General features: G+C 48.7%; 1 protein-coding gene and 1 long non-coding RNA gene across 3 annotated transcripts in view; one reads left to right on the forward strand and one right to left on the reverse strand.

The window, feature by feature from the left end:
- Positions 1-1,317: 1,317 nt before the first annotated feature.
- LOC125171326 (uncharacterized) lies at positions 1,318-3,744 on the reverse strand. The gene is made up of 4 exons (XR_007154263.1): positions 3,613-3,744; positions 2,936-3,194; positions 2,047-2,181; positions 1,318-1,390 (listed from the first exon to the last, which is right to left on the reverse strand). It is a non-coding gene; the product is annotated as an uncharacterized LOC125171326 (long non-coding RNA).
- The window catches only part of NTF3 (neurotrophin 3), a 67,985-nt gene continuing 46,380 nt past the window's right edge, over positions 3,580-25,184 (forward strand). The window contains exon 1 of one of the 2 annotated variants that reach the window (XM_047868652.1): positions 3,580-3,826. In XM_047868652.1, coding sequence (XP_047724608.1) covers positions 3,809-3,826 — 18 coding nt within the window. In that variant the 5' untranslated portion in view covers positions 3,580-3,808. Of the gene's footprint in view, positions 3,827-22,391; positions 22,489-25,184 lie in introns of those variants that run through there. The other variant, XM_047868653.1, reaches the window with a different exon arrangement.

A 25,184-nucleotide genomic window follows, 5' to 3' on the forward strand; every position in this document is an offset into this window, starting at 1 on the left:
AGCAGCAGAAGAGGCAACTTGCAGATACTTTAGGATAAGCTAAGGTGTGGAGTATAGTTTAGCAATCTAAGGCAGGAAAAAAACCCACACACAATGGGAGAGGACAAATATTCAAGGCTAGCTGTATGGTGCTGGGGAAAAGAACCAAGCTTGCCTTGCCACATGCGGTCACAGAGGGAAGGGTCCTTGGAGGCCATTCGGCCCAGTTCTCTCATTTCCTGGGTCACTGTGTCATAACGAATTAACTGCATGCCCCTACTGCACAAGACCCCCTCCCTTGTCATATGCTGAGCAGCCCCTGCAACACACAATCCATTTAACTGAAACATCCAGTAGATCAATACTATTTCTCACAAGGTAAGGGCATAATTCATTCCAACATTTCCATTTTGTTTCTGTTCAGTGTTTCAACCACAGAGTGGTGCTATTGCAAAAGATAAGGGTGGGCAGAAAGCATGCTCCAGAAATTTGCTTTAGGAGAGATTTTGTAAGGGGGCTTTCAATCACTGGATCTAGTTCCTGCCCTCACAAACAACTTTCAGGGAGAAAAAGAAAGTTAAGCAACCTAAAAATACAGTCAACAGATGGATGGCCAAGGCCATGACCAAGGAGTCAACTTGAAGAGAAGCGATTACCTGGCTAATCAGAAAAGACCTAGTCCTAGATGAACTTCCACACCCAGCACTGTCTATGGGGCATGAACTCATCAGCTTACTTCCTAGTTCTGTTCTTTGCTTTAGCTGTCTATACCACTAAGATTTTCCTCTATTGAGAGAAACGGATTTGCTTAGAAGTCCCAATGTTCTGCAGTTCCCAAATGAATCTACATTGCATACAATTATCTTTTACTTTTTTTAAAAATATACACCTTCTACTCCTTTTTCCAGTCACCTTCCTCTTTGATCACCTTGCTACTCTTGGAAGCCAAGAGAGAGACCTAGGCATCAATCCCTAGTCTTCTTTAGAGAGGAGAGAAGAATCTTTTACTCTGAAACAGAAAGGAAAACAGTGAAGGCAAAGGCAGCTTGCCGGCTAGAGGGAGATTTTCTGAAAAAGGTCTTCCACAAAGGAAAGGACCAGTAGCTCTCCATTTGGAAAAAAAGTGAGGAAAATGCATCTTTTACCCTCTGCTTCTGTCTGGTTCTCCCTCTCTCCCTCTCTCCTTCCCTCAGCCCCTCCCTCTACCCACCCCCCCTCAAAGGCACCACACATATTTGGCAAGATTAAGGTGTCACCTCTCATATTACAAGGCGTGTTGATTGCAAGCAAAGACAGACCCACCAGTGCAGAACACCCCCCCCCCCCCAACTCCCAGTTGGAAAACAATACAAACTCTTCCTGTGCTTGCCTAGGTCCTGGCAAAGTGTGGCGGCCAGTCCGTGCACAGCATCTGCAGAACAAATCGGGTCTTAAACTCACTGCTGCCTTTTCTTCTTTTTTTTTCTTCTGATTTTTCAAATTTAAGTTTGCCCCCTTCCTCCCCCTCCTCCCTCCAGACTGCCAGTGACCGAGGAGCTGCAGGCGGATCAGCCCGCACATGTTTTTAACCCTTTCCTTGCTGCAGCAGGAGCCAACTACCTCTTTCCCTGCAACCCTCGGGTTACTGGAGGACCTGGAGCTCCAGAAAGGAGCCCCTAGAACTTGGCCAGTGGAGCTGAAACTGGGCCTGAATCCTTCGTTTGACAGCGGAGGTGGGGGTGAAGTGCGGGAAGTGGGGGAGGGCAGGGAGGCGGGCCAGAGCTCAGGGAGAAAACCAGAACCCAGCAGATCACGCCCAATCCAAACCTTCATGGTGCTGTGTGTGCCGAGTGGAGGGAACAACTCGGCAGCTTAATCTGGTCCGGAGGAGGACCTCAACATTTTGGCACGAGGGAGGCACTGAAGGAGGACCCCACTCTTTCCAGGGACTGCGGGAGGTGCGACCCCTGGGCCTCAGTGGGCGCTTCTGGCCGTTTTCGATGTGGCAGCCTCCAGCAGCCAGGATAATGATGAGGCAGGTACAATCTATCTAGTACGCAGCCCCCCAGGCTCCCCATCCCTTCCTACCTCCGCTCGGACCCCGCAGCCTTGCTCTGCGTCGGGTTCGGCCTGATCTGGTAGGCGCAGTGCCCGTGCTTCTCGGTGTTTGACCAAATTCTCAAACAAGTCGTAGGAATTTGGATTTTTTTAACCTGACGCCGGCTGAAACAGAATGGGTTGCTTCTTACCCACCTTGGAATGGCAGGGCATGACGAGACGAGACGGGATACTTACTTGCTCCCCTCCCCCAATCGCGCGTGAATCGAAAGGTCCTGGCACGAGATGGGGCCAAAGAGTGGCATAGACTGCAGGGAGGAAGTGGTAGGGGGCTCAAGGACGGAGTCCGCCACGCCCTGGCCCGGGGAGCTGAGCCGGAGGGGGTCAGGAGCACAAAAATCCGCTCCAAGGCTCTGAATTTCTCCTTGACCCCTAAGCGACATTCTCTCCCCCCCCCCACCCCCCACTCTCACTTCTCTCGATGGCAAATGGACGAAAGCAAGATGACTTAACTCGGTAAATTTAGAGAGAACGATCTCAGAACAAGTGGGGTCTAATGGGCAGCTAAAATTATCTCGAAATAAGAGATTTTGCCCCCTCCCTCCCATCCTTCCCTCGAATAATCTATGGGTGGGGGAGTGAGCGTCACAACTTTCCAAGCGCTACTATGAGGTTTGTTTGTGGCTTTTGCCTTTTCTGCTTCCCCGCGCTGTCCCCGCGTGCAGACTGGTGGGTGCTGGGCGGGTGCTCAGCTGCAGGGCCCCATCCTAGGAAGGGGCTTAGAAGAAGTTGGAGGCTGGGTGAAATGGGAGTCTTCGATCCATCCCCCTCTTCCTCCACGTTCACGTTCTCGCAAACACACACACACACACACGCGGCCGCCCCTTCCTAGGTCCCCCTGAACCCCGCCTCCCCCTACCTCTTGACTCCGCTGTCCTTGACCTCCCGCACGGCGTCCTGGGTACTGGTCCCTCAGAGCAGCGAGTTCGCTGGGGAGTGATTGTCCTTGGGCGTGTTCGCGTTGTGGGGTGGGGGAAGGAGTGACGGGTGGGCTTGATAGGAGGTGGGGAGAGATCTAGAGCTGGAAGGGTCTAAGGTTTGGAGGAGGAGTTTGCACATTAGACCCAAGCCGCCAGGGGGAAGGGGCAAGAAAGGCCCTTCTGCCTAGAGAGGAAAATCTTAAATAAAAAGAAAGAAAAAAAAAGATCAAAAGGAAGTTTCTCAAGAAAAAAACAAATAAGACAGGCTGAAGACATTAACATGTAAAATACAGTGAAAAGTTGAATATTTCGTTTTTTCCTGGATCTCTAAGGGGGATAGTGAAGCCTACTATTAACTTGGAAGTTTTTGGTGTTTTTCTTTTAGAGAGGCTAGGAAAGATGACCTCGTCGCCCCACTGCCCACCCCACGCCAGCCCCAAGTCGGAGGGGCACAGGGGCTTGGGCTGGCAAGGCGCGCGGCGGCCGGGCGCGGGGGCGGGTGGCGCGGCGCTGAAGGGGTTAAGGCGCTGAGCGCGGAGCCATCTGGCCGGGTTGGCTGGTTATAACCGCGCAGATTATGTTCACGGGACTCAGAGTTGAAGGCTCCTCTCCCTACCGAGCAGCTCCGCGCGCGGCCCCGCGAGAGAGCCCGGCGCAACTACTTTCTTCCCGTTTCTTTCTTTCTTTCTTCTTCTCTTTTTTTCCCCCTGCTGGGTAGTGGAGGCGGCGGGGTGGGAGAGACTTTGAATGACCGAGTTTGCGTCCACCTTTCTCTTCATGTCGACGTCCCTGGAAACAGTCACACGGATGCCATGGTTACTTCTGCCACGGTAAGGGGAGGCGGGTACGTTGGGTGGGCACGTTCAGGGGTGGGAAGCTGAGTAGGGGGATTTTCCAGTGGACTAGCGCGGGGGGTCCCCAACTCCCCGCCCCCACCTCCATCGCTCGGCTCTGGCTCACTTTCCCGGGCTTGTGCCTTCCCCGAAGTTTGCGCTGGGATCTGCCCAGGCCGAGGCTCAACCGCAACCACCCCCTCCCCACCACACACTCAAACACACACACACACACACACACACACACACACACACACACACGCACACACGGACACTCCTCCCCACCTCTTCTCCCGTCCCTGGGCTGCCCGAGAAACCGCCCAATATCTGGGAAAGTGATCAGGTTTAAGGGACCTGGATTGGAAATGGGGGCGGAGGCGAGGGGAAATAGGGACGACGGAAGGGCAGCGAAGAGGTTCAGCAGAACCGCCCTCCAACCCCCAATCAACACACCCGTCTGCTCCTGCAGAGAAGGCTCCCCGTGCATCCTGTAACAAAAGGGGGTGGCAGACAGATCCCGCGCAGGGAAGAGTCGAGCGTGTCACCACGGCTCCCCGGCACGCGCCCGGCGCCCGGCTCCCAACATCGCGGGGCTCCTTGCATGCCTCCCCCTCCCTGGTCCCGGGCGTGGGCTGGGGGAGGGGACTCGGAGCTCCGGACTGGGACGCCGACTTCCGAGTTTGGGAGTTGCAACTCCTCGCCCGGCGCGGCGTACCTGTGCTGGAATACTCTTGCCTCTTCCGAAAGCTTTTCTCGGCAACGGCCACGCACCCCGGACTCCTTGTGGCCAGCGCCCACCCCGCGGCTACCCCACCCCGGGTCTCTGCGCAGATGTAGGAGCTCCGCGCGTTCTCCGTGCATCTGGGACCGCGCGGGGAGCGGCGGGCAAGCTGGCCGGGCAGTCCCTGGGGAATTCCTCGCCGTTTCTCCGAGCCAGCTCTCGGAATTTGAGGCGGCGGTGTGGGAAGGCTTGGGAGACCGGGGACCGGCGGAACTAGGTCGGAGTCAAAAGGACCCCCGGTGGGCCAAATTACCCCATTGCCCCAAAGCGCTACTCCTACTCCAAATGAATCTGGGACGCTTGGAAGTTGAAGGTTTGGGAAAGGAGGGGTGGGGGAGGGGACTCTGGTGCTGTCGGGCGCCAGTGGGTGCGCGGCGAGGAGGCGCTGCTTCTTTGGGGGGAGTTTAGCTGCTGCATTCCTCAGCTGCGCTTTAAATGCACGGAACTGAGACCCTCGCGCCGAACCGGGTGGGGGCTGCTAACCGGTAAGGGCTCCTCCCACGTCTGGGAGCATTCCAGGTGGAGGAAACATTGAACTGGACCGCCTCCTTTAGACCTCTGGCGGCGGGCGGCAGGTTCAGAGTCGGAGTGGAGGCAGCTTCCTGGACTCAGCCGGAGCGCTGGGCTCAGAGCAGGAGAGCTGGGGCGCCTCGCGCGGGGGGGTGAGGGGGGCTGGGGGGGGCTGTTTATGTGTGCGAAGAGCAGGGGGCGGGAGCTGGGAGGTTTGGCATGAGAGGAGGTGGGTGTCACTCCTGGAACCTATTAGAGAAGGTGCTGGACGACCTGCTTTTTCATAAAGAGATGTCCTCTCCCAGCCGACAGACCTGAGAGCGAGAAAAACACCTAAGCCCTCTGCCCTAAATGTCGGGAGGGGAGAAAGTTGTAACATAGAGGGAACTTTGCAGTTGGTTCCGTTTTCCCTACACCCAGAAATTCTCCAGCATACTCAGCCTGGCTCCCTCCCGCCCCCAATTCCTTCCTGACATGTTGCACAAAGAAAGTTGAGAGGTAGAATTTAGGGGACAAAATCCAACCGCCTCTGCCTTGGGCTCAGACACTTAGACCTGGGTATGGTGTTGGGAGTGGGGAGGGGGAGAGGAGAAGAAAGCAGGCTCTGTGAACAGTGTTGGAGGAAAATAGCAAGTCTGCGGGCCTGCAGCAAGGAGCGTGTAAGATTTTGCAGTTGGTAAGGACGGGATTGTAGCTGGAATTGGAGGGCTGGGTTCTGTGTGAATGGATCTGCTTTGCTAGGGAGGGAGAGTGGGACCCTTGGGTGCTCTGTGTGGTCAGGGAAGGAGGTTTCTGGAAAGTCTCTGCACCAGGGTGTGCATTGCGGGTGGCCGGAGAGCTGGAGCTCCACCCTGCTCTGTGCGCAGTGGAGGTGTGCGTTTCTGAGGAGAGTGTTGGATGCGCATATGTGTGACTGGCAGGAGATGAGAGCATGTGGGAACATAGGTGTAGCTAATGAGAAATCTGTGCCTGTGAAGGGTGTCAGAGCAGGAGGAGAGGTACAGTGTGTCGAAGACAGATGGCTTGTGCATGCCTGCACAGACACATGGAGTGGGTGTGGCGTGGGAGGGTGGCTGTGTGTAGCAGCGAAAGGTGGACGTGTGTGTGGAAGGTTGGGCTCCTGAGGATTATGGAAGGAGGAGGGGGGGGCAGGGAGAGATTATCTGCAGAGAGCCGAGTGTGAACTTTTTGAGTGTGCATGGGGAAATGTGGCTGGGATGGCACTGGGGTGTGCAGAGGATAGGAAAGTGAGGGCTCAGGCACTCTTTATGGAGAAACAAGGCATTTACAGAGAAGGATGCTGGGTTGGGTTTTGCCTTCTCCCCCTCCCTACCTCCTCAGAGAGGAAGGAATTGGACAAGGCTTAGAATGAGGGGTATACATTTAAGGGGAAAAGCCCTGTGTGTCAGCACTAGGTGACGATCAGGGAGGACGTCCACATAAAATTGGAGTGAGGGGAGGAATATATTTTGCATTACTGGTGGCAGAGGTGCGTGTTCTATTCTGTTATTTGATGGGTTTCTTATTTAATAGAGGAATTCATTGTTACCAATTAATATTGATTATTAGTTAATATTTGTGGAATGCCTACTGGATGCTGAGCCCATTACTGGGTACTGGGGCATGGCACCGTGCCCTGGAAACATTCCTTCTCGGACTCAGCTGACTGCGGCAGTTTTGCCAAGAGGACTGAAAAGAGCTGGATGCCAGTTGAGGCCTCTTCAAGAACCATAATTCAGTCTAGAGATGTTTATGGATCTTAGGGGCCAAAGGGAACCTGACCTGAAATATATCTGTGATTTTGTAAAAAGGGGGCACAAGGATAGGGATGAGGTCTGGTTTTGTGTGTTGGGGATACAGCTGAAGGGTGTTCCTGTTCCTCATTGTGGGTGTGGGCTGGGCATGGGGGGTGGGTGCTGTGATCCAGGGCAGAAAGCAGGTCCTGATACATTTGAGGATTGAGTTTCTGGAAATGTGCAATACTTCCTCACTAGCAGGAATGAGGAATGAGACTTGACATATCGGATTGGGAGTGTTTTATTAATCTTTGATGTTTTCTGGGCTATGAGTGTGTAGCTAACCCAGGGTGCATGTATGTGTGTGTGCATGTACACACACACACACACACACACACACACACACACACACAGTAAGGCTGAAGTTAAGTAACTAAGAGAAGGCGAGTCACAGGATAGAAGGAATATATGTTCTGGCCCTTACGAGGGGGTAGGGCATGTTTTTTTGCAGGAATTCTGTGTGCCTGAGGAAAGATGAAAATTGTCTTGGATGCTCAGATGTGTATTTTAAGTACAAAAGGTATAGATAAAAGAAGAGCTGTAGGCTTCCGGGAGCATTTGAGGAGTGAGGGAAATGTGACATTGACTGCGTTCATACTCTGAGACAGCTAGTGAGGTCCCTGGAACAGAGCAGGAGGGGGGTGCTTTTGATTGCACATACATGCTTGCCCAGACCAGATGATAGGAAACCTCATTTATTAGGTTCTAATCATGTGAGGGCATATAATTGGGGAGACTTTATTTGACTCCTGACATTTTAAAATTCATGACATCAGAGCTGTGTCATTTTGAAGTTCTACATAATTTTTAGGTGAAATTCATCTGCGTAAGAGAGAGTTGATAAATAGGGTGTGACCATTGGTCAGAAGACCTGGTGGCAGACATTTCAGAGGATGGTGGGAATGCCTTGATTCTACTTCAGTTGTGCCCCTTTGGAGCAGTGTGATTTTGGGGGAAATGTTCTAATCCCAGGAATGACTCAATGAGAAGAAAAGTTCACTCTGCTTTCCCCCCAGTCAAAGCTTGGTATAGGGAGGAGTACAAAGCTTTACTCAGAGGTGAAGTCTCATTGAATACAGGCACTAGCATGTCTGTGACCATGGTAAAAATGAGATCTATACCCCTTCCCAAGTTGGCAACATAGTCTTAATGCCCACTGCATGTCTACTGCTCATGTACTTTGCAAAGAGAACTTTCTGTAACTACCTCAGATTACTCACCCAAGAAATGGAGGCAACCTAACCGACATTGCAGTTGTCGGAAATCAGTATTCATGAAAGGTCCTTGAACTATTCTGAAGAAAGGTGGCCCCAAAATCGATGTTATTAATTATCAGAGACATTTTCCTGTTCTTTAACATGAGCTGTGTAGACCACGACATGAAAATAAATGTGACTTTGAACACAGAGAAAATAGTAATTGTCCTTGGCATATTTGAATAAAAGAGGAGCAAAGTCCAGCCATCCTGGGTTGCAATGAAGGTCTGTTTTGCTCTAGACTGCGGGTCCTTGGAGGCAAGACCCTGCCTCGTAAGAGGCTTTGGGCTTGTAAAGTGCGGTGAGCCCAATGCAGCAAGTTGCTAAAACGTCTTTCCCCTGAGACAGAGGTGGGGGGCACAGAAAGGCAGGGAAACCCACTGTAGCCTCCCGGTCCTCCCAGAAGTCAGCACACATTGTCAACTCCTGGCTCAGACTCAGGCTCCCATCCTCGAGTTCAGTGGCCATAAATAGTCAGGAGCTAAGCTATTTCCATGAGGCACTAAACCAATTCTGTTGCTTTTCTTGGCGAGATTGGGCCAATTAAGTTGATTGGAAGAGGTCACTGCTGATGGGTCTCACATTCCCCAGGCGGGACAGGCCAGCAGAGTTTAATTACATAACGTTTCCCATCCCTGCAATTCCTCTCCCAGATGGATCAGATGTTCAGGCCTCTCCTCTTCCCCTCCATTCAAGACAACTAACTGAGTGGAGGCTTCTGCTCCAGGCTCCTTCAGACCTTCTTCTGAGCAGTTACAGCGCTCTGGCCCTGTTGGAGGGAATGTAAATCCGCATGTTCCCATGTTGGCTGAAGTGAGAGAGGGGAGTCAGGCCGACACAGAAAATCTTTAAAACCCACCACCCTGCCTCAAGACCTTACCAGCTGCTGTTTTACTCTTTAATGAGGCAGGCAGTTTCTGGCAGTGGAGATGTTGAACTAATGACCGTTGCCAGGGTTTTAGATTTATTTTTATTTAAAATTGAGTCTGTTGGAGAGGGACCAAATCTACTGGAGACCAGTGTAAGCCCCGTGTGGTGCTGCTGATAAGGTCTGTGGATGTACTTTGTGCATGGACAGACGTGTGCAGAGCCAGAGGAGAGCACAGGATATATGTGTGCGTGCTGGGGGACACGTGATCTCAGGAGGGGCCTGGGTAGGCAGGAGGCGTTTGCAGAGCTTATGTCATGGGTGGTAGGTACATGGCTGCCTGGCTCAGATTACATGATCATCATATTGCTTCTTGCAGAAGGGCCAGCTGATGGGAAAAGTTGGTAGCTGCCTCTTTCAGATCATTTGTATACAGGGATGGAAGATGTGTGAACTTTTAAGAAGTATGAGGCCAGTATAGATGGTACCTCACTCTTGGCTGGACAGATTTCTATTAAGATCAAGGCTGGACAAAGGTAAACCGTATAGAGAACTCACTTTAGAACACATGAAAGCACATACAGATGCCTGAGATCTTTAAAGTATTTTTTGCTGTTGTTGATAGTTTTCTGTAACTCAGCCTTTCATTCTACCTAAAAATACCAAGGGGCTAGAGAGTGCATGCACCCCTGGATAATCAGAACACATTGGCTGTTTCATGTCCTCATTGATGCCACAGTCCTTCTCAAGCAGCCTTAATTGGGAACCACCAGAGGCTCTCTCTGGCTCTCAGCATCCTCACAGGATAAACCTCTGAGTACAAGTGGTGATCAGCTGGAGAAGAGCAGATTTTGAAGTGAAATTTGGTGTGGTCTGTTGTGATTGCTCACTTTTTAACAGCATTTTTAGAAAAGACCCAAATCTTTTATGGATTTGTTCAGTCAAGGTTCTTGAAAATCTTAAGGGTCTTGTTCATTTAAGGCCAGAGCTGTAGGAGTAAATGGTAGCTTACTGATCTCAAAAGATCTCAGGCCAACAAGGTGATGTCAAGCAGCCCCAGGGCAGCAGAAAGCCTGCTGACTTGGAGGTGGGGGATCTGGCTTGAGACTAAGCTCTGTCACTAATCAGATGTTGTGTGACCCTGGGCGTTCTCTCCAGGCCTTGATTCACCCATCTGTAAATGAAGGGCTTAATTTAGAAGATCTCGAAGTCCCATTCCAATTCCACCATCCTAGGATTCTACAGTGGCCCCATCCTCCAACACAATCAGTGGCTTGCCTGGAGTGCATCTTGGCACACCCTAAATGAACTCCTGTTTTTTTATCTTTAGGGAATGGCTTAGTCAAAGTAGGAAAGGCATGCAAAGAATTTACCATAGTGTTCTGTTTTGGCAAGAATGCTCATGAAGTTGGCTTACCCTGCACAGCATGTGCAGAGCTAAGAGGGGTTGGGTTTGGTTTCAGGTAGGCCTGATGCAAATCATCCAGTTTCTACATGAGTGCCTTTTGGTGTCAGTGTTTGTGACTAAGACAAGTACCCACCTTTAAGATGATTGATGATTGGGACCCCTGGATGGCTCGGTGGATTAAACGTTTGACCCTTGCTTTTGGCCCAGGTCATGATCTCAAGGTTTTGTGAGTTCGAACCCCATGGCCTCAGGCTCTGCGATGACAACACAGCCTGCTTGGGATTCTCTTTCTCTTCCTCTTTCTCTGCCCCTCCCCCACTCATGCTATCTCTGTCTCTCTCAGGATAAATCAACTTAAAAAAAATCTTTAAAGAAAACGATGACTCGGGGCGCCTGGGTGGCACAGTCGGTTAAGCGTCCGACTTCAGCCAGGTCATGATCTCGCAGTCCGTGAGTTTGAGCCCCGCGTCAGGCTCAGGGCTGATGGCTCAGAGCCTGGAGCCTGTTTCTGATTCTGTGTCTCCCTCTCTCTCTGCCCCTCCCCCGTTCATGCTCTGTCTCTCTCTGTCCCAAAAATAAATAAACGTTGAAAAAAAAATTAAAAAAAAAAAAAGAAAAGAAAACGATGACTGATGATGATTGATGATGATGGTGGTGGTGGTTGATATTTGAGTACTTAGTAGGTTCCAGGCGTTATTACAATTGCATGGCAGTATCTCAATGCCCAGGGCGATCTCATGTACAGATGGAGAGACTGAGGTTGCATGAGGTTAAGGGATATGCTTACACAGTTACACAAGTAGATGCTGATGTGCTGGCTTTCCATCCTGAAGCCTGAGGCCATCTCAAGTCCATCACCTGCCAGTCAGATTCTGTTTTCTGAGTTCTGTGATGTCATCCAGATTACAGATTGTTTGATTGCCCTCTGCGAAGTTTCTCACCCCGCAGGGTGACCTGCTCCACTGGAAGGTTCATTTTCATATGCAAGACAACACATTTTCATGTGTTGAGGCTTTTTAGCCACCTGCTGGCAAGCATGTGTTAGATCTATCTTAGCTCCCATCGCCCTCCTTCTTTACTTCCCCTTTCTGTTGACAAGGGTATCTGCCCTTCCAGAATGGAGGTATTGATTTAAGCCACAATTGCCTCCTTGTAAACTCTGTAAGATTGGATCTGGACATCTGGTTTTGATCCACACGCCCACGAGAGGTGGTAGGTCCCAGCATTCTTGAGTCCTGCGATGAGGGTTGCATGCAACAAAGTAAAGGAGGGAGAATGGAGAACATGAGGGCTCTTCAGAATTTGGAAAATGGCTTTCCCTGATAGGCTCGAGAACTCCCTCCACTTAAACCAGGGCCAAAGTAGATGTCAATTTCTTGCTGAAAGGTTGGGGGCAGAGGTTGCTGCTAAGGACTGGGATCCCCAGACTGTATTTGATGCAGAACAATGCAGTTGTAGATCCCCAGCCCTGACACTTGCCTGCCACATGCCCTTCTCTGGGAAGTACCAGAAGTAGATAAACCAGAGGGGTGCTTGGGTGCATCTTGCTATCTCTGAAGGATGTGACTGCAGGCTCTTATTCTTCCTCTCCCTTTGCTGATTTCCCCACCACCACTATCAGTACATTCAAGGCAATTAATGCGAATGACTTTGTTCTATTGCTGAAGGTATTTGCAATATGCAAATAAGTGTAGAACACTAATTTGATGCCTGTGAGATTGTAGTTGCTCAAAAATATGTGTCTACTTTATTTTAAACAGCTTTTCATATGTAGGGTGATGCTTTTCTTCTTAGTAAGAGGACATAGCCCTTTTATTTTTATTTATTTATGACAGCCAGGTCCTTGCAATTTACTGCCTCCTCTCCCTCTCTTTCTAGGTCTCAGACCCTAGAATTAAAAAAACATCCTCCCCCTCTGGCTCTAAATTACACCTTAGGGAATGTATTTCAAATGTGTAGTCTGGGATTCTTTCCACACTGTATCTAGCAGACCTGTTCCTGACTGTTCATAGGGCATGTCCCTTGCTTCCACTGGGTTCCATGGGAAAATGCAGCTCTGGGAATCACCTGATTGCCAACAAGTGTGCCCTACAATTGGGAAGGAGCCTGGCTCTCCTGACACTTAGCTTCTGCCTGAAACAGCTTGCCCCATCTCTTCTGGCAAGGAACACAAAGTAGCTTCGTGACCTTGAGCAAAATCACTCTCCTTCCTTGGGCCTCTGTTTTCTTTTCTGGAAAGAGAGTGAATTGGATTCTGTAGAAGGTCAAAGGACCCTGCCAGTTGTGACAGTTCACATATTGTGATTCTGCTGCTCCCTAAGCCTCACTGTGGCCCATGCCTGGGATTTCCAGGTATCCCTGCTGGCCTGGAGGACTTATGTGCAGAAACGTGGAGGGGGTGGAGGAGGAAATTAAGTTATGTGATGCCAGATAAGTTATTGAACATATGGATGAGTGTATGTTTATAAAGTGCTGAAGAAGCAAGCTTGCCAGATTTGTGGCAGATCTTGGATTGGAAGTTGGGAGCATAGGGAAAGGTTTATATGGGATAAAATAGTTTGTGGGTAGCAGAATTCAGTAAGCTAAATCAGAAGGATCCTGAGCTATGTGCAAGAAGGCCAGACTCCACCCTCTTACTCCAGCAGAAACTGTGCAATTTTAGGGGGTCCCGAGTCACACCAGGTTTCACTTTCCTCATGTGTTAAGTGAGAGAGTTGAGGACTACTAGCTTTAGTGATCCCTAAAGCCTTTCCTACCTCATCCTCTGTGGTGGGAATGGGGATTAGTAGAAGAACCTGGATGGATGGATGCCTAAGGGGATGTGGCTTAAATGTCACAAGTGGCAGACGTATACTCTCTACTTGAATTTGAGACGGCCCTGGAGGATATATACTGTCTTTAGAATGCCCTCCCCTCCTTCTTCACCAGGGCTATGGAAGTCATCCCTCACATCTTTGCCTTCTCTGGGAAGCCTCCTTGTATTCTCCTGAGACCCCGTGTCTCCCTCCCCAGCCTCCCTGTGTTATAGCACTTAGCAGGCTGCGTTTTATTTGCATTCTTACCTTTCACTAGAATGTGAGCTCTGGGAAGAAAGGGTCTGGTCTTTTCATCTTTGTGTCCCCCAACACCTGAGCCCTGTCTGCTACAGAAATGTGTTGGTGAATGAATGCAAGAGAGGTCATCCGTGAGTCCAGACTGCAGCGCTAAGGGGCCAGCTCAGAGAGGCGATGTACCTCGCCGAGGGTCCCGAGCTGTGTTCTCCGTGTCTCCTTTTGGCCTGTCCCAAGACTGGGGTCATGGTGCTCCCTGCCTGCTCACTGAGAAAGGCTGTTTCTGCTCTCCTTAGAGACTCCCCTCATGTCTTAGTCTGCCAAGCTCTTCTGCAAATTTGCGCTCTTGGTCACAGACGAGTCGGCTGTCATTGCCCACGAATTAGGACAGTCCATCTCTCGACACTTGGAAAGTACATGTAGAAAGGTTATTCAATAAACATCGGATTGATGGCTGCTGAGGAGCAGGCCCTGTGCCAGATGTTGGAGAAGATGCGGTGAATGCCACACCTCTGACCTTGAGGATACAGAGCTGGTGAGGGAGACGGAGGGCTTACATCCTTATGCTCCAGGGAGGAGCAGTGTGAAGATGGGCGATCAAGTGCAGGGCTCCTGACTGGAGTGCTGTTTTTTAGCCTGAATGATGATCGGGAATCTTCTCGGTCAGGCACAGCCTTCCCTCCTGTAGGTCAGTGGTTTTCTTGTCCCCGAGTTCCCAATGCCAGGCCATGGTTCTGGCAGTGGGTGCTCAGAGCCCATTCGGATGCATGCCCGGGGTTCTTTGTGGGGAGAGTTTGGGGCAGGTGCATGTTCTACAGGTGTTGGGGCTTGGTAGATGTGTAAGTGTGTGTGCTCACAGGTGTGCTTTCCAGAAATTTCCCAGCTCCTGGCTTCAGTCTGCACAGACAGGGGAGAGGGGAGGTGCATCTGCTTGAACCTAGCTCTCTGGTTCTCCCTGTAGCCTCAGTGCTTAGTTATTGTCTCTGTGACCACAGGGACAGACTGCCATCTACTGTCCACTTCTGTCCTCCAAGTCCCTCCTGCTCAGGGAGCTCCTCAGCATTTTTTTTTCCTATCCTGTTTTTAATTGGTCCAGATACCAGGAGAAAGAGAATAGACAGTGAATCCTTATTTAGTAATTTCTTGGGAATTTATGAGGGACCTTTAAGAAAAAACATAACACATCTGTTCCATGTTTTTCTTACCTGCTTAACAAAAGTGTTGTTTTCTGGGGGGCCTCCTGCCTTACCTGGTTCTTCTTAGCCACCATGCTAGGCAAGAACCAGATGGAACACCACGAGGTGAAAGGCAGGGCCCCGTCTTCAGGAGCCTTGCAGTCTGTTTGGGAGTCTGGGACAGACTGCAGAGAAATAGATGGGTGGGGGCAGGGGTGCAGGGTGTGTGTGAGAAGTGGCACATTAGTGGCAGGGGCCACGGAGACTTAGAGAGTTTGGAGGAAGGAGGAGTCCTTGTAGGCTGGGGTGATTGGAAAGACATGTGGACCAGCATGACCAGCTCTGCTGTTAGCAACTCCAGGGTTCGATGAGAGTCTCCTGAGGGAGGTGCCTAGTGTCCTGGCTCTGAACTGGGAGTTCTGGGATCTAGGGGCTGTGACCTGGGGCTGCCAGTCTTGCTGTCTGAGGGCCACCCCGTCCCTGAGTCTACATTACATGCCATGCTTGCATGACTTTGAGAGGTGGCCCCTGCTGTCCAGCCTGTCAGGAAGCAGCAATGCCACAGTCCCACTTGGATCTCATGCAGGGAGGGGCACCTCCATATGTGTCCCTGCCTGTCCTGATAGCCCCACACACAGTGGGAGAGAGAGAAGTTCCCGGAAGAATCTTGGGTCCTACACAAACACAAATGTGAAGAGGTGAATGGCTTCATGAGGCGTCTGCCACATTCCTCCCCTCCATCTCTGTCCTGGACCTTCCTTCTGAAAATCTATCTTCTTGAGTCAAAGATCTCTCCCCCAAAGGAAACTGTGTGGGTACCCTAGCACTGGTCATAGCTCGAGTGTGGGATTCCCTCACACTAGAATTCAGCCTACCTTTGCTTTTATAAAGGAGCCATGTGTTTGTTTTTTGTTTTAAGTATCTGTGACGTTTTGATGGTTGTGGATTAAAGTGGGAAAAAGTTGTTTTCATCACTTACCCTCATACTCTTCTTCCCTCTTTTCTTAGCATGTAAACAATCACCAAGGAAACCTTCAGTTCATTTCATGTTCTTGTGTTGTGGTGTGTGTGTGTGTGTGTGTGTGTAAGGGGAATAAGAGAAAGATATTTTAGATTGTGGTCTATTAGCAAGTCTAGGAAATCAAGCTGAATGTGGTTGGGTTACTGGCAGAGAGACCTCAGCTTGTTGCTGTAATCCTCTGATATTTCCCTTTTCCTTTTTGGCTCTTGTATGAATAGGGAACATGTCTTCCCAGCACACCCTTCAGTATTTACATCTCCTTTTGGGGCTGCTGTATAAAGTTACCGTCTGTCTGCTGCAAGTCCTGAGTCTTTTGGGGGACCACTTGTCAGAGGCACAGTCAAGGATAGGGCGATTCGAGAAGGTCCAATTTTTTACTAAAAAGAGAAAAAAATGTTCAGGGTTTGGAGAAAGATCCCGGTTGTTTTCCATGTGTTTTCCTGGAGGCACAAGGATGTCTGAGACTCTTGTCCCAAGAGAAATAGTGAGCAGGGGCTACAATAGAGATAGAAAGGAAAATTCCTCCAAGAGCGGCCAGGATGGAGGGAGATCATCAGTTTGAGCCAGACAACTAGTGGGGGGACTCTCTGATGGCTTGTGATGTGATTTGTAAGCATCTGTGAAAGCAGGAGGAGATGAGGGGGAAGAGAGTTCCAGGTGAGGAAGCAGGTGGGAAAAGGCTGCAGAGGGAGAGTAACAGGGGCCAGAAGAGCTGAAAGAAGCTAGGGTAGGTGGTGCACAGACCAGCGTGGGATGATGTGTAGAAGAGGTGTGGAATAGGCAGGAACCCACAGGGGCTCACTCTTTACCCCAAGAGTGATGGGGCACTACTGAAGACTTGGAGTCAGCCCTGGAGAGGGCACAGTCAGGCTTTTGCTTCAAAAAAGGATCACTCTGGCTGCAATGTGGAAGACGGCTCTTACGATATAGCTGTTCAATGAAAGCCTGACTGTTGGTTGGATTGATGGAAGGATGAATGAGTGAGCGAACAAATGAATGGTAATGCAGAGGAGGAGCCATAGCCTGATTTGGTCCCTGGTGACTCTGACTATGGTGGCTGGAGGAGATGATCCCAGCCTGGGAAGATGGGGGGCATTGCACTGATGGGCATGGCTCTGACTGTAGGGAAATAGGAACTAAAGCAAGAGATCATAATGTTCAGAGTTGAGGGTGCTTGGCAGCATTTCTTTCTCTATGCATTTCCATCTTAATTGGATTCCATTTACAATCAAAAAAGAAGGTGGCTTTTGGAGTTGCACCCCCAGAAAATCTGAAACTGTGACAGTGACTTGCTCCAGAGGGGGCTGCTTGCATTGCAGACCTTTTTACAGGTGTAAGGTGGAGTGTGAACAGATGCCAAGGTTCCTGGGTCCTGAACATCAGATCCACCTATACATGATTATTATGGGTGTGTGTGTGTGTGTGTGTGTGTGTGTGTGTGTGTGTTTCAAAGTCTCCTAAAAATACCAAATTTCACAGAACCTCTTTCAAGAGGTTTTTGCAACTTTCCTCAGCACTGGATCTGTACAGAGAGTCACTTGCAAGGTCACATTGTTCAGCTTATTATTAGGAGAGTGTGTGTGACAGTGACCCAGACAGACACTGGGCGTACTGTCCAGCAGCTTGGGGTGTGGGAATTCAAGAACTCCCCTTGGTCAAGCCAAAGGGAGCCCAAGTGAACCTCAGGTGTCATCTCAAAGGGCTTTGTTCAACAGAGACAGGCCCACATTCTCGCTGTGCTCATCTCACTTTGCACATCCTTTCCCTTTGGCTCGGTTGTTGTTCTGGATGACATTCTGGCCAGTTGAAGTTGAATGTCTAGAGTTGAGACAGAGGCATCTGTATTTTTTAATGCTTGCCAGGGGATTCCAACATGCAGCCAAGATTGAGAACTCCTGGCTCACAGAAGCAGCCCACTCTGCCCCATCTGTGCCCATCCTCACCCTTAGTGTGCTTGTGTGGACTTCTCACCTAGTTCAGGATGTTTAGTGAGTTTGGGCTGAGCTCTCCTACTCCCTACCTATCCAAAATTTCCCCAGAAACTGGCAATCAGGAGACAGATCGCAGGTAATCAGCACATTCTGAAGTGCACCACCATGCCCCATCCACTGGAGGGGTTTTTGAGGGTGAATGGTGCAGAGCAGGAGAAAGAAAGGCCAACATTCCCAGGACAGTGATGCTGTACAGGCACTTTGGTATATGTCATCTCATTAGTTTCCCCCAACAGCCCTCAGGAGCAGGTATTATACCAGGTTTCCACAGTGCATTTAGGATGCAAAATGGTTTGTGGTCTCTGAATGATCAGATTTCCTGTACTGGTTCTCCCTGGGAATATGCATGCCACTCAGAGGCCCTCCTCTAGGCTTAGCTGTGGATCAGGGCTGCTGATTTCTGCACTGATGGCTCATTGGGAAAGTAAGCACTTCTCTTCCCTCTCACTCTGTGGGATCCAGCCCAAGTGCCAGTCTTGGGATGAGGCTTCCAAGAGGCTCAGCCTGAGGCCCTGCTTTAACCAATGGCTTCCGTGTCCAAGAACATAGTTGTTCTCTCCCTTGACATTTTCTTGTTAGGAAGCCAGGGCTTGCAGGAGGGCCAGGTTGCAGAGGGTCAGAGAAGGAAGCTAAAAATCAAGGTTTGAAAAAATTAATAAGGTCTGAAAAAGTTACGTTTCCAACCACATATTCCTGAATTGTAAAGTGGACCATCTGGAATCATTGCAATCTCTGGGTTTCTCATTTACAAAAAGATATTACCGTGTATGCTGTCAGACATGCTGGGGCTGGACATCTAACATCCATTGCTAAGTGTGTGCTTCTGGAAGCATTTTGGACTTGGGATTCCCCGACAGCAGAGTAGCCTGAGCGTGGTTTAGGAACTATAATGAGGTGGAGTGAGCCACGCTATCCAGATGTGAAGACTGGGAAGGTGGTTCAAGGAAGGAGGTCAGACATTGGTGTGACCCTGATCTGCGGCAGTGGGCAGTGAGGTGGGGACAGGCCTCAGCCTGCACAGGGCACTGCTAAAGGACTGCACTGTCACAGCCAGACACAGGCCCTGCAAAGAGCAGTGGAGGCAGAGAGCCCAGGGCCCTCTCTCTCTGTGTATCTTGTGTGTGGAACTGAAGTCATTCTTGGCAATGTGCAGCTGCCACCATCCCCCCACCCCAAATATGCACAGCAATCACCTTCAACAGTGTTTTATTTTGTTTTGTTTTAATCAAGGGACAGTAATGTTTCAAAGGAGAGAGGAGATGAGCTGAGGCATTTATTTCTGGACTCTGGGCAATTTATATTGTTTTCCCAAATCCAATCTAGATCATGTTCATAAGGGACCATGAACTGAGTAGAAAGTTGACACTAGTATTGAGGAATATTAAGTACATTTGACAGTAGGAGCAGGTAAGAGTGGTCCTCCAGTCTCCCCCTCCCCATAGGATTATGCACAGGAGTTTCAGGAGAAAATGCTCCTCAGGCTATTTCTGCCTTAGAGCGAATGGTGAAGGAATGTAAACCTCATTACTGCAAACTATATTGAGAACTAACATTTAAGCAAGAGGACCCAGTTCTATTTCCGCTTCTGTCAATCACTAATAGTCACCACCTTTTGGAGCCTTAGTCTCCTCTTTTGTAAACTGGGATAATACACCCTCCCCACTTAACGTAATTAATGCGGAATTTCAGATGAGATAATGCCCAGGAAAGTGTTTTGCAAGCTGTAAATTACTTTACAAATATTTGTTATGATTTAAACAGGTATATTCTTATGCTAATAGGACATTGTTCTGTCTGAAAGATGGCTGTCCTCCAAGTCAGGCAATGTTCCTGAGCAAGAACCTGCAGCACCGGGGTGTTTCTGCAGCCTTGGGACTCTGGGAGGTAGCCTTTAGATGGCACCATAAGAAATGGAAGAAATGTCCCAGCTGTGGCTTGAAAGAATCCTCCTTTACCTCTTTCTGATGATGCCGTCTGAGGGTCTAAGCTCAGGGTACCGCCATTTGTGAAAGGGCAGCTGGAGAAACAAAGTTGAGAATGGACATGCGCCAGGCAGTCAGAATGTCATCTAGGAATTTTGAGTTTATTTCAGTACAGGTTGCCCACTCTTTCTGCGAGGCCAGTCACCCAATTTGTGTCCAGCCGCTTGCTAGTGTTCTACTCCCTCCACAAGGACACATCTGTATCTGCAAAACACAAGTTTCTTAGCACCAGTGTGGGTCTGGTTGCAGAGCTCATGGATGACCTTCCCTCCTGCAGTGGCCCTGACCTTTCAGTTATCTTCTCATTGTGAAAATCTCCTTGAAACATCCTAGTCTCATTTTGTGGATGCAGCACCTTATAGTTTCGAGATTATGAAATATCCACAGTCCCTTTCTGATTGCATTTTGTTTTGCCCGTAATTCATTTTGTTGATTTATTTTATATACATAAAATAGAAAAATGGTATTGCAAAGAATTATGCCTCTTGCTCAGTTTTTTGATTCGTCTTTTAACTCCTTCCTTGGGTTTGAGTTTTCCCAGTACTAGTTTGCTGTTTTCTTTTCATGGTGCTGGCTTTCCTCAGAAAGGGGGTCATTTATTCTTATTGCCACTTTATCTTCTGTGGCAGATTCTACGATATTCCTTGCATGTGGCTTCTGTGCTTGGTGTCAACTTCTCAAGTTGTCTGTGGCTTCCTGAATGTTTACCTTCTTTGAAAGGGATTCCTTACAGTTTCTGGCCAAGTATCCCTGCTTGTTTTCAAGCCCAGGCAGGTAGAAATTTATTTTAATGTATTTTCTGTTCTATACGTGGATTTGATACAAGAGGAGAATTGCAGTGGGTACTCAGTCTGCCATCTTGAAAGGGATTCCCCTCAAAGTTCTCTGAATGCTTAATATATATGCATAAATAACTTCGGGAGCCCAGCCTTTCAACAGAGGTGCAACTGTTCTCAGAGTGCAGGCCTGTGGACTGAGCGTTTACTCCCCATATTATCCATTAAAATGATCAATAAATCACGTCCAAACTGAAAACAGCAGTGAGGCACATGAGGATTCTTAAGTGAGTGGAGACAGGGACAGTCTGAAGAAGCCAGTCTCTTTTGGGCTGGGCTATACACACAGTGCCTGTGCTGAATTACAGGGCAGAGCCCCTCCTTAGGAGACTCTGCACCAGGGAGGAGAGAAGCAGTTCACAAAATGCAGACTGATACAGGTGACAAAGAAGCAGACCACAATGGAGCATCCTATTCAGAAAAGGACTGGTTGGCATGTTCCTACAAGACTCTTGCTGAGCCTCTGGTTATGCCAAGACCATCCCTGGTCTTTATCTTTGGGTAGCAATTCAACCAGGTCCTTTACATGAGTTGACAAGCATGAAATGAATTCTGCTTGGAGTTTAGGAAGGCTGGGGGAGGTTTGATAGGTGGGTCCTCCCCTGTGCCTCACATGTGCTGTGCAGCACCAGGAGCCTGGGGCTTGCCTTCCAGATGAAAGGCTGCTAGTCTGCTGCTCAGCTTCCCTTCCCAAGCACAGATCTTAGCTTTTCTCTATGAAGATCCTTTGGACTCTCCTCATAGAGTCAAAATGTGCAGACCTTCCCTGTATAATGGGGTTCCCAATTATGTGAGCCTTTTACTTTTAATTCCCTGCATTTTCTAAATTGAACACAAGGTTAAACAATGAAGGGCTTAGGATTCTCCAAAATGGCAAAGATTCAAATCCTTAAACCCTAGACAATTAGATAACCATTTTCTGACCCCTGAGGAGGGTTTTTAATGTGATAATTTTGTTCAGGATTTATTTGCATATGGGGATATGACACCAGGTATCCACTGTGCTAGGTACAATCCCAGTCCCCATAGCAACTCGATAAGACAGCCGTAATTTCCCCCATTTTACAGATGGAGAAACTGAGACTCAAGAGAAATAAAGCGGCTTGCCCAATGGAGCCTTGATCAGAAAGAAGCAAGATATCTCTGACACCCAACCTCATGGGCTGCCCACCTACGCTGCATCCTCTCTGTTCAGAACTACAGTTGTTGTCTATCTGGCTTCCATTTGTCCATCCTTTCAATAAAGCTACATACCTTTTTGTAAGAAATATATAATTTCATTAGTGAAATTCTTTTACTGTACCCTTTGATCTAATTGTTAGATCAACTTTTGAGTGAACTTCAGATGTCTCAGCCATTGTCTTGCCTCTCTTTTCTTTGTTTCCCACATTAGCCGGGACTTTTGTTGATGGACAATTTTGGTGATTATGGAAGAAAAGTGTCAGCACACCCCAAGCCACCTAACACGTGTATGTTTAAATAAATAAGGTGCAATAGAAGGCTGTCTCCATCACACAACAAATACAGTCAAAGCTCCTGGAATACGACTGCTTGTCCCTCCATGACATACTCTGTCTGCCTCCACAGGGTTTTCACAGCCATACTTTTGTTTATGTTTTTCCCAAAGCTTAGGATTTCTTTCACCTTTGTTTGCCTGGCAGACTGTTACAGGTGCTCATGCAGGAAACCTTCCCTGAAGCCCAAAACAGATCTCTGGCTTACCATTTACAGCCTTACTACATGTCCCATGAAAATATGTTGCTCATGTGTCTGTCTCTCCTGTGTATCTGTATGCTTTTTGCTGGTAACAGCCTTATTCTAATCATCTTTATATTCACCAGGACTAATTCCAGTGTTCCAGAAATGTTGGTTACACTGAACTGAACCCCAGGCAAACCTACAGCAGCACAATGGGTAACAGAATTTGGCAAGACTCTTTTCAGCGCTGCAGGATCTATCTTTGCTGAACACATCTTTGTGGGAAGGTTTGTGGTAATTTTTAAAAGCCTTCTATTTTTTTCCATGAGAAATTTCAACTAGATAACTTTAAAAAGCAGGCGGATTGGCCAGGGCTATAAAATCATGGCTTTCAATTTCTGATCTCTAGGAATCTCTCTTGGCATTAATATTGACATTTGGAAGAGCTCTGTTGGCAAATAATTCTTACATCAGTATCCTGAAAGATTTTTCCATCCAAAAATATTTAGTGAACACCTGCTATATGCTAGGCACTGTTCCAGATGTGGTAGATAGATCAGTCAATGGAAAAGATTAACTCTCTGCCTTCACAGAGCTTACATTCCAATGGAGACAATCCATAAATGCTGAGACAAACAAGCATAGAAATACTTCGAAAAATGACATTTTCCTATGGGGATCAGGGCCAGGATGGACAATAAAACAAAGTGATGTTACACAGTGGGAGAGGGGATTTTGGATTGCTGTGTTCAAGACACAGCAGGAAGGGTTTGTGTGGCTGGGACAGAGAGCAAGAGAGGCCGGCTAGATTGTGTAGGACCTCATGGGCCATTTACAGAGTTTATTTGTGTAATGAGTTGAAGCGTGTAATGAGAAGCCAGGATGTCCCCATGCCCCCAACAAATGTGTCGGGAAGCCAGAGTTTTTTCCCCTTCAAGTATGGTGGAAAGCCACTGGGGGAGAGTTTGAGCAGGGAATAATGTCATCTGGCTAACCTTTTTAAAAGGTTCCTCTCCTACTTGTTGGAGGGCAGGCTGGGGAGGCCGTGAGACCATCAGATGACAGCACCGTGGGTCAAAGAGAATGGTGGCCTGGACATGGGTGGTCATGAGTGAGATGTGAGGGAGCCAGAAGATTAGGTATCTGTTTGGGGAGCAGGACTGGCAGGATTTGCTGATGGACGAGCAGTGGAGGGTGAGGGGAGGAAAGCTGTGATGGAAGAAGGGACAGTCAGAGCCCCAATGCCGTTGTTCTTGTGGGGTTCTGGAAGTCCCCCCAGGAAAGAGCTTGCTTTCCATGCCCGATTGCCGTGTGTGCCACCATCAGGAGCACAAGAGAAAGAAAAGAAGTCAGAATGTTCAGTATGCTTCATTTCTCTCCTCTGAAAAATGAACTCTACTCAGTGACCTAATGGGCATAAATTCTGATTCTAAAAAAACCACTCATTCGGCAGTGAGCTACTGAGTGCCTGATATGGTAAGGTATTGTGTCCTGTGCTGTGGGCAGTACAAAAATGTGTGGTTCCCCACCTCTAAGAACATATAGTACATCTAGGGAAATAAGACATCTTCGACTAAATAAAACTCAAGAGAAAGGCTTAAGGCAATGGGCATTTTGCACACAGAGGGCAGTTAGAGCTCTAAAGACTTTTGGTAGGCGATTGAGGAGACCCCTGGATCAGGCAAGAGAATTTTCCGGGCAGTAGATGTGGATGGCACAGTCAGAGGCACAGAGGTGGGGAAAAGCATGGAGTGTTTAGGGTTTGACCAATGTGCCTGAAAGAGAGAGCTTATGCAAAGTAGTAATAAAAGCTGTGTCTCAGGGTACCTTCTTCTCTCTTGGGCAGTGTGGTTTGGGGGAAAGGGCCTATTGCATCCCCTTATGGCTTCCCTTCCCTTTTTCTGTTTTTGGTTTGCATTATTTCCCCCCTTAGAGCGTTCTTTGAACTTTCTGGAAACCCCTCCTGGGGTCTTCATCTGTTCCTAGTTTAACACAATGCACCAGCTCACAGGGTTCTGCTTTATAGGTTGTAGTGTTTGAGGTTCAGTGTTCCCGAAGTGTTTCTCTGTGTTGCACACTAGGTGCATGTTGTCACCCCAGTCCCGGGAAAGGAAGGACATAGCAGTGGGGCCTCGGGGAAAATCCTAGTACTTCTGAGTCCTGAGTTAGAGCCAGAGCTCTGCCAAACCTGACTTCACAGAGAAGAGGAAAAGCACTAACAACAAGTATCCTCTCTGATGTCAAGTGCAAACAAATCACTTAGCTCCTCTGAGGTCCACCCAAAATAAGCTACTGGTCTGTGAAACTTCAGGATAATCCATCTGGTTTAAGCTGTGCATTTAGTTACTTAAAACATTCTTGCACATGCATATGCTGGGACGTGTACATACAAACACACACATCTCTTTGTGCCGTCTTCTAACTTCTGATGACTTTTCTCCTTTCCAGGAGGCTAGAATCCAAAGCTTGTAAAATAGACTTCTGGAAAGCTTTTCCTCCTGCCTAGCCAGGGCACGATTTCTTTCCTTCTTCACTGGCCATTGGCCGAGTGGTTGGGGCATGGATCAGAAGCACCCCTGTATTCTGGGAGCTCATTCCCAAAGTCTGGATGGAAATCTGTACTGTGGTCTGTAATCTGGCTCCACCTGGCTTTGGGCGAACTCCACTGAAGTGTTCGACCAATCTCATGACTCCCAAATGGCCATGTGGACTTAAAGGAGCAACAGACCTCCTTTCCTCTTGGCCTCTGCCATCCTTAGACATGGGGAAGAAATGATGGCAGACCAGCATGGGAGCAGGTGAAGTTCCCTGGGTTGTGTGCCTTCTGTTAAATCCTGAAGTGGGAGAAACCAAAGGGCAGATATTATCTGTATTAAATGATGATAGAAGTGATCAGGGATTCCTCTGACTTCTTCTGGATTTGGATAAACCCCAAGTGAGAAAAATTTTGCTCTTTGTTTCGGTCACTAAGAAACTCAAGACC

Source organism: Prionailurus viverrinus, chromosome B4 (assembly GCF_022837055.1).
Source record: "Prionailurus viverrinus isolate Anna chromosome B4, UM_Priviv_1.0, whole genome shotgun sequence".
NCBI classification, from domain to species: domain Eukaryota; kingdom Metazoa; phylum Chordata; class Mammalia; order Carnivora; family Felidae; genus Prionailurus; species Prionailurus viverrinus.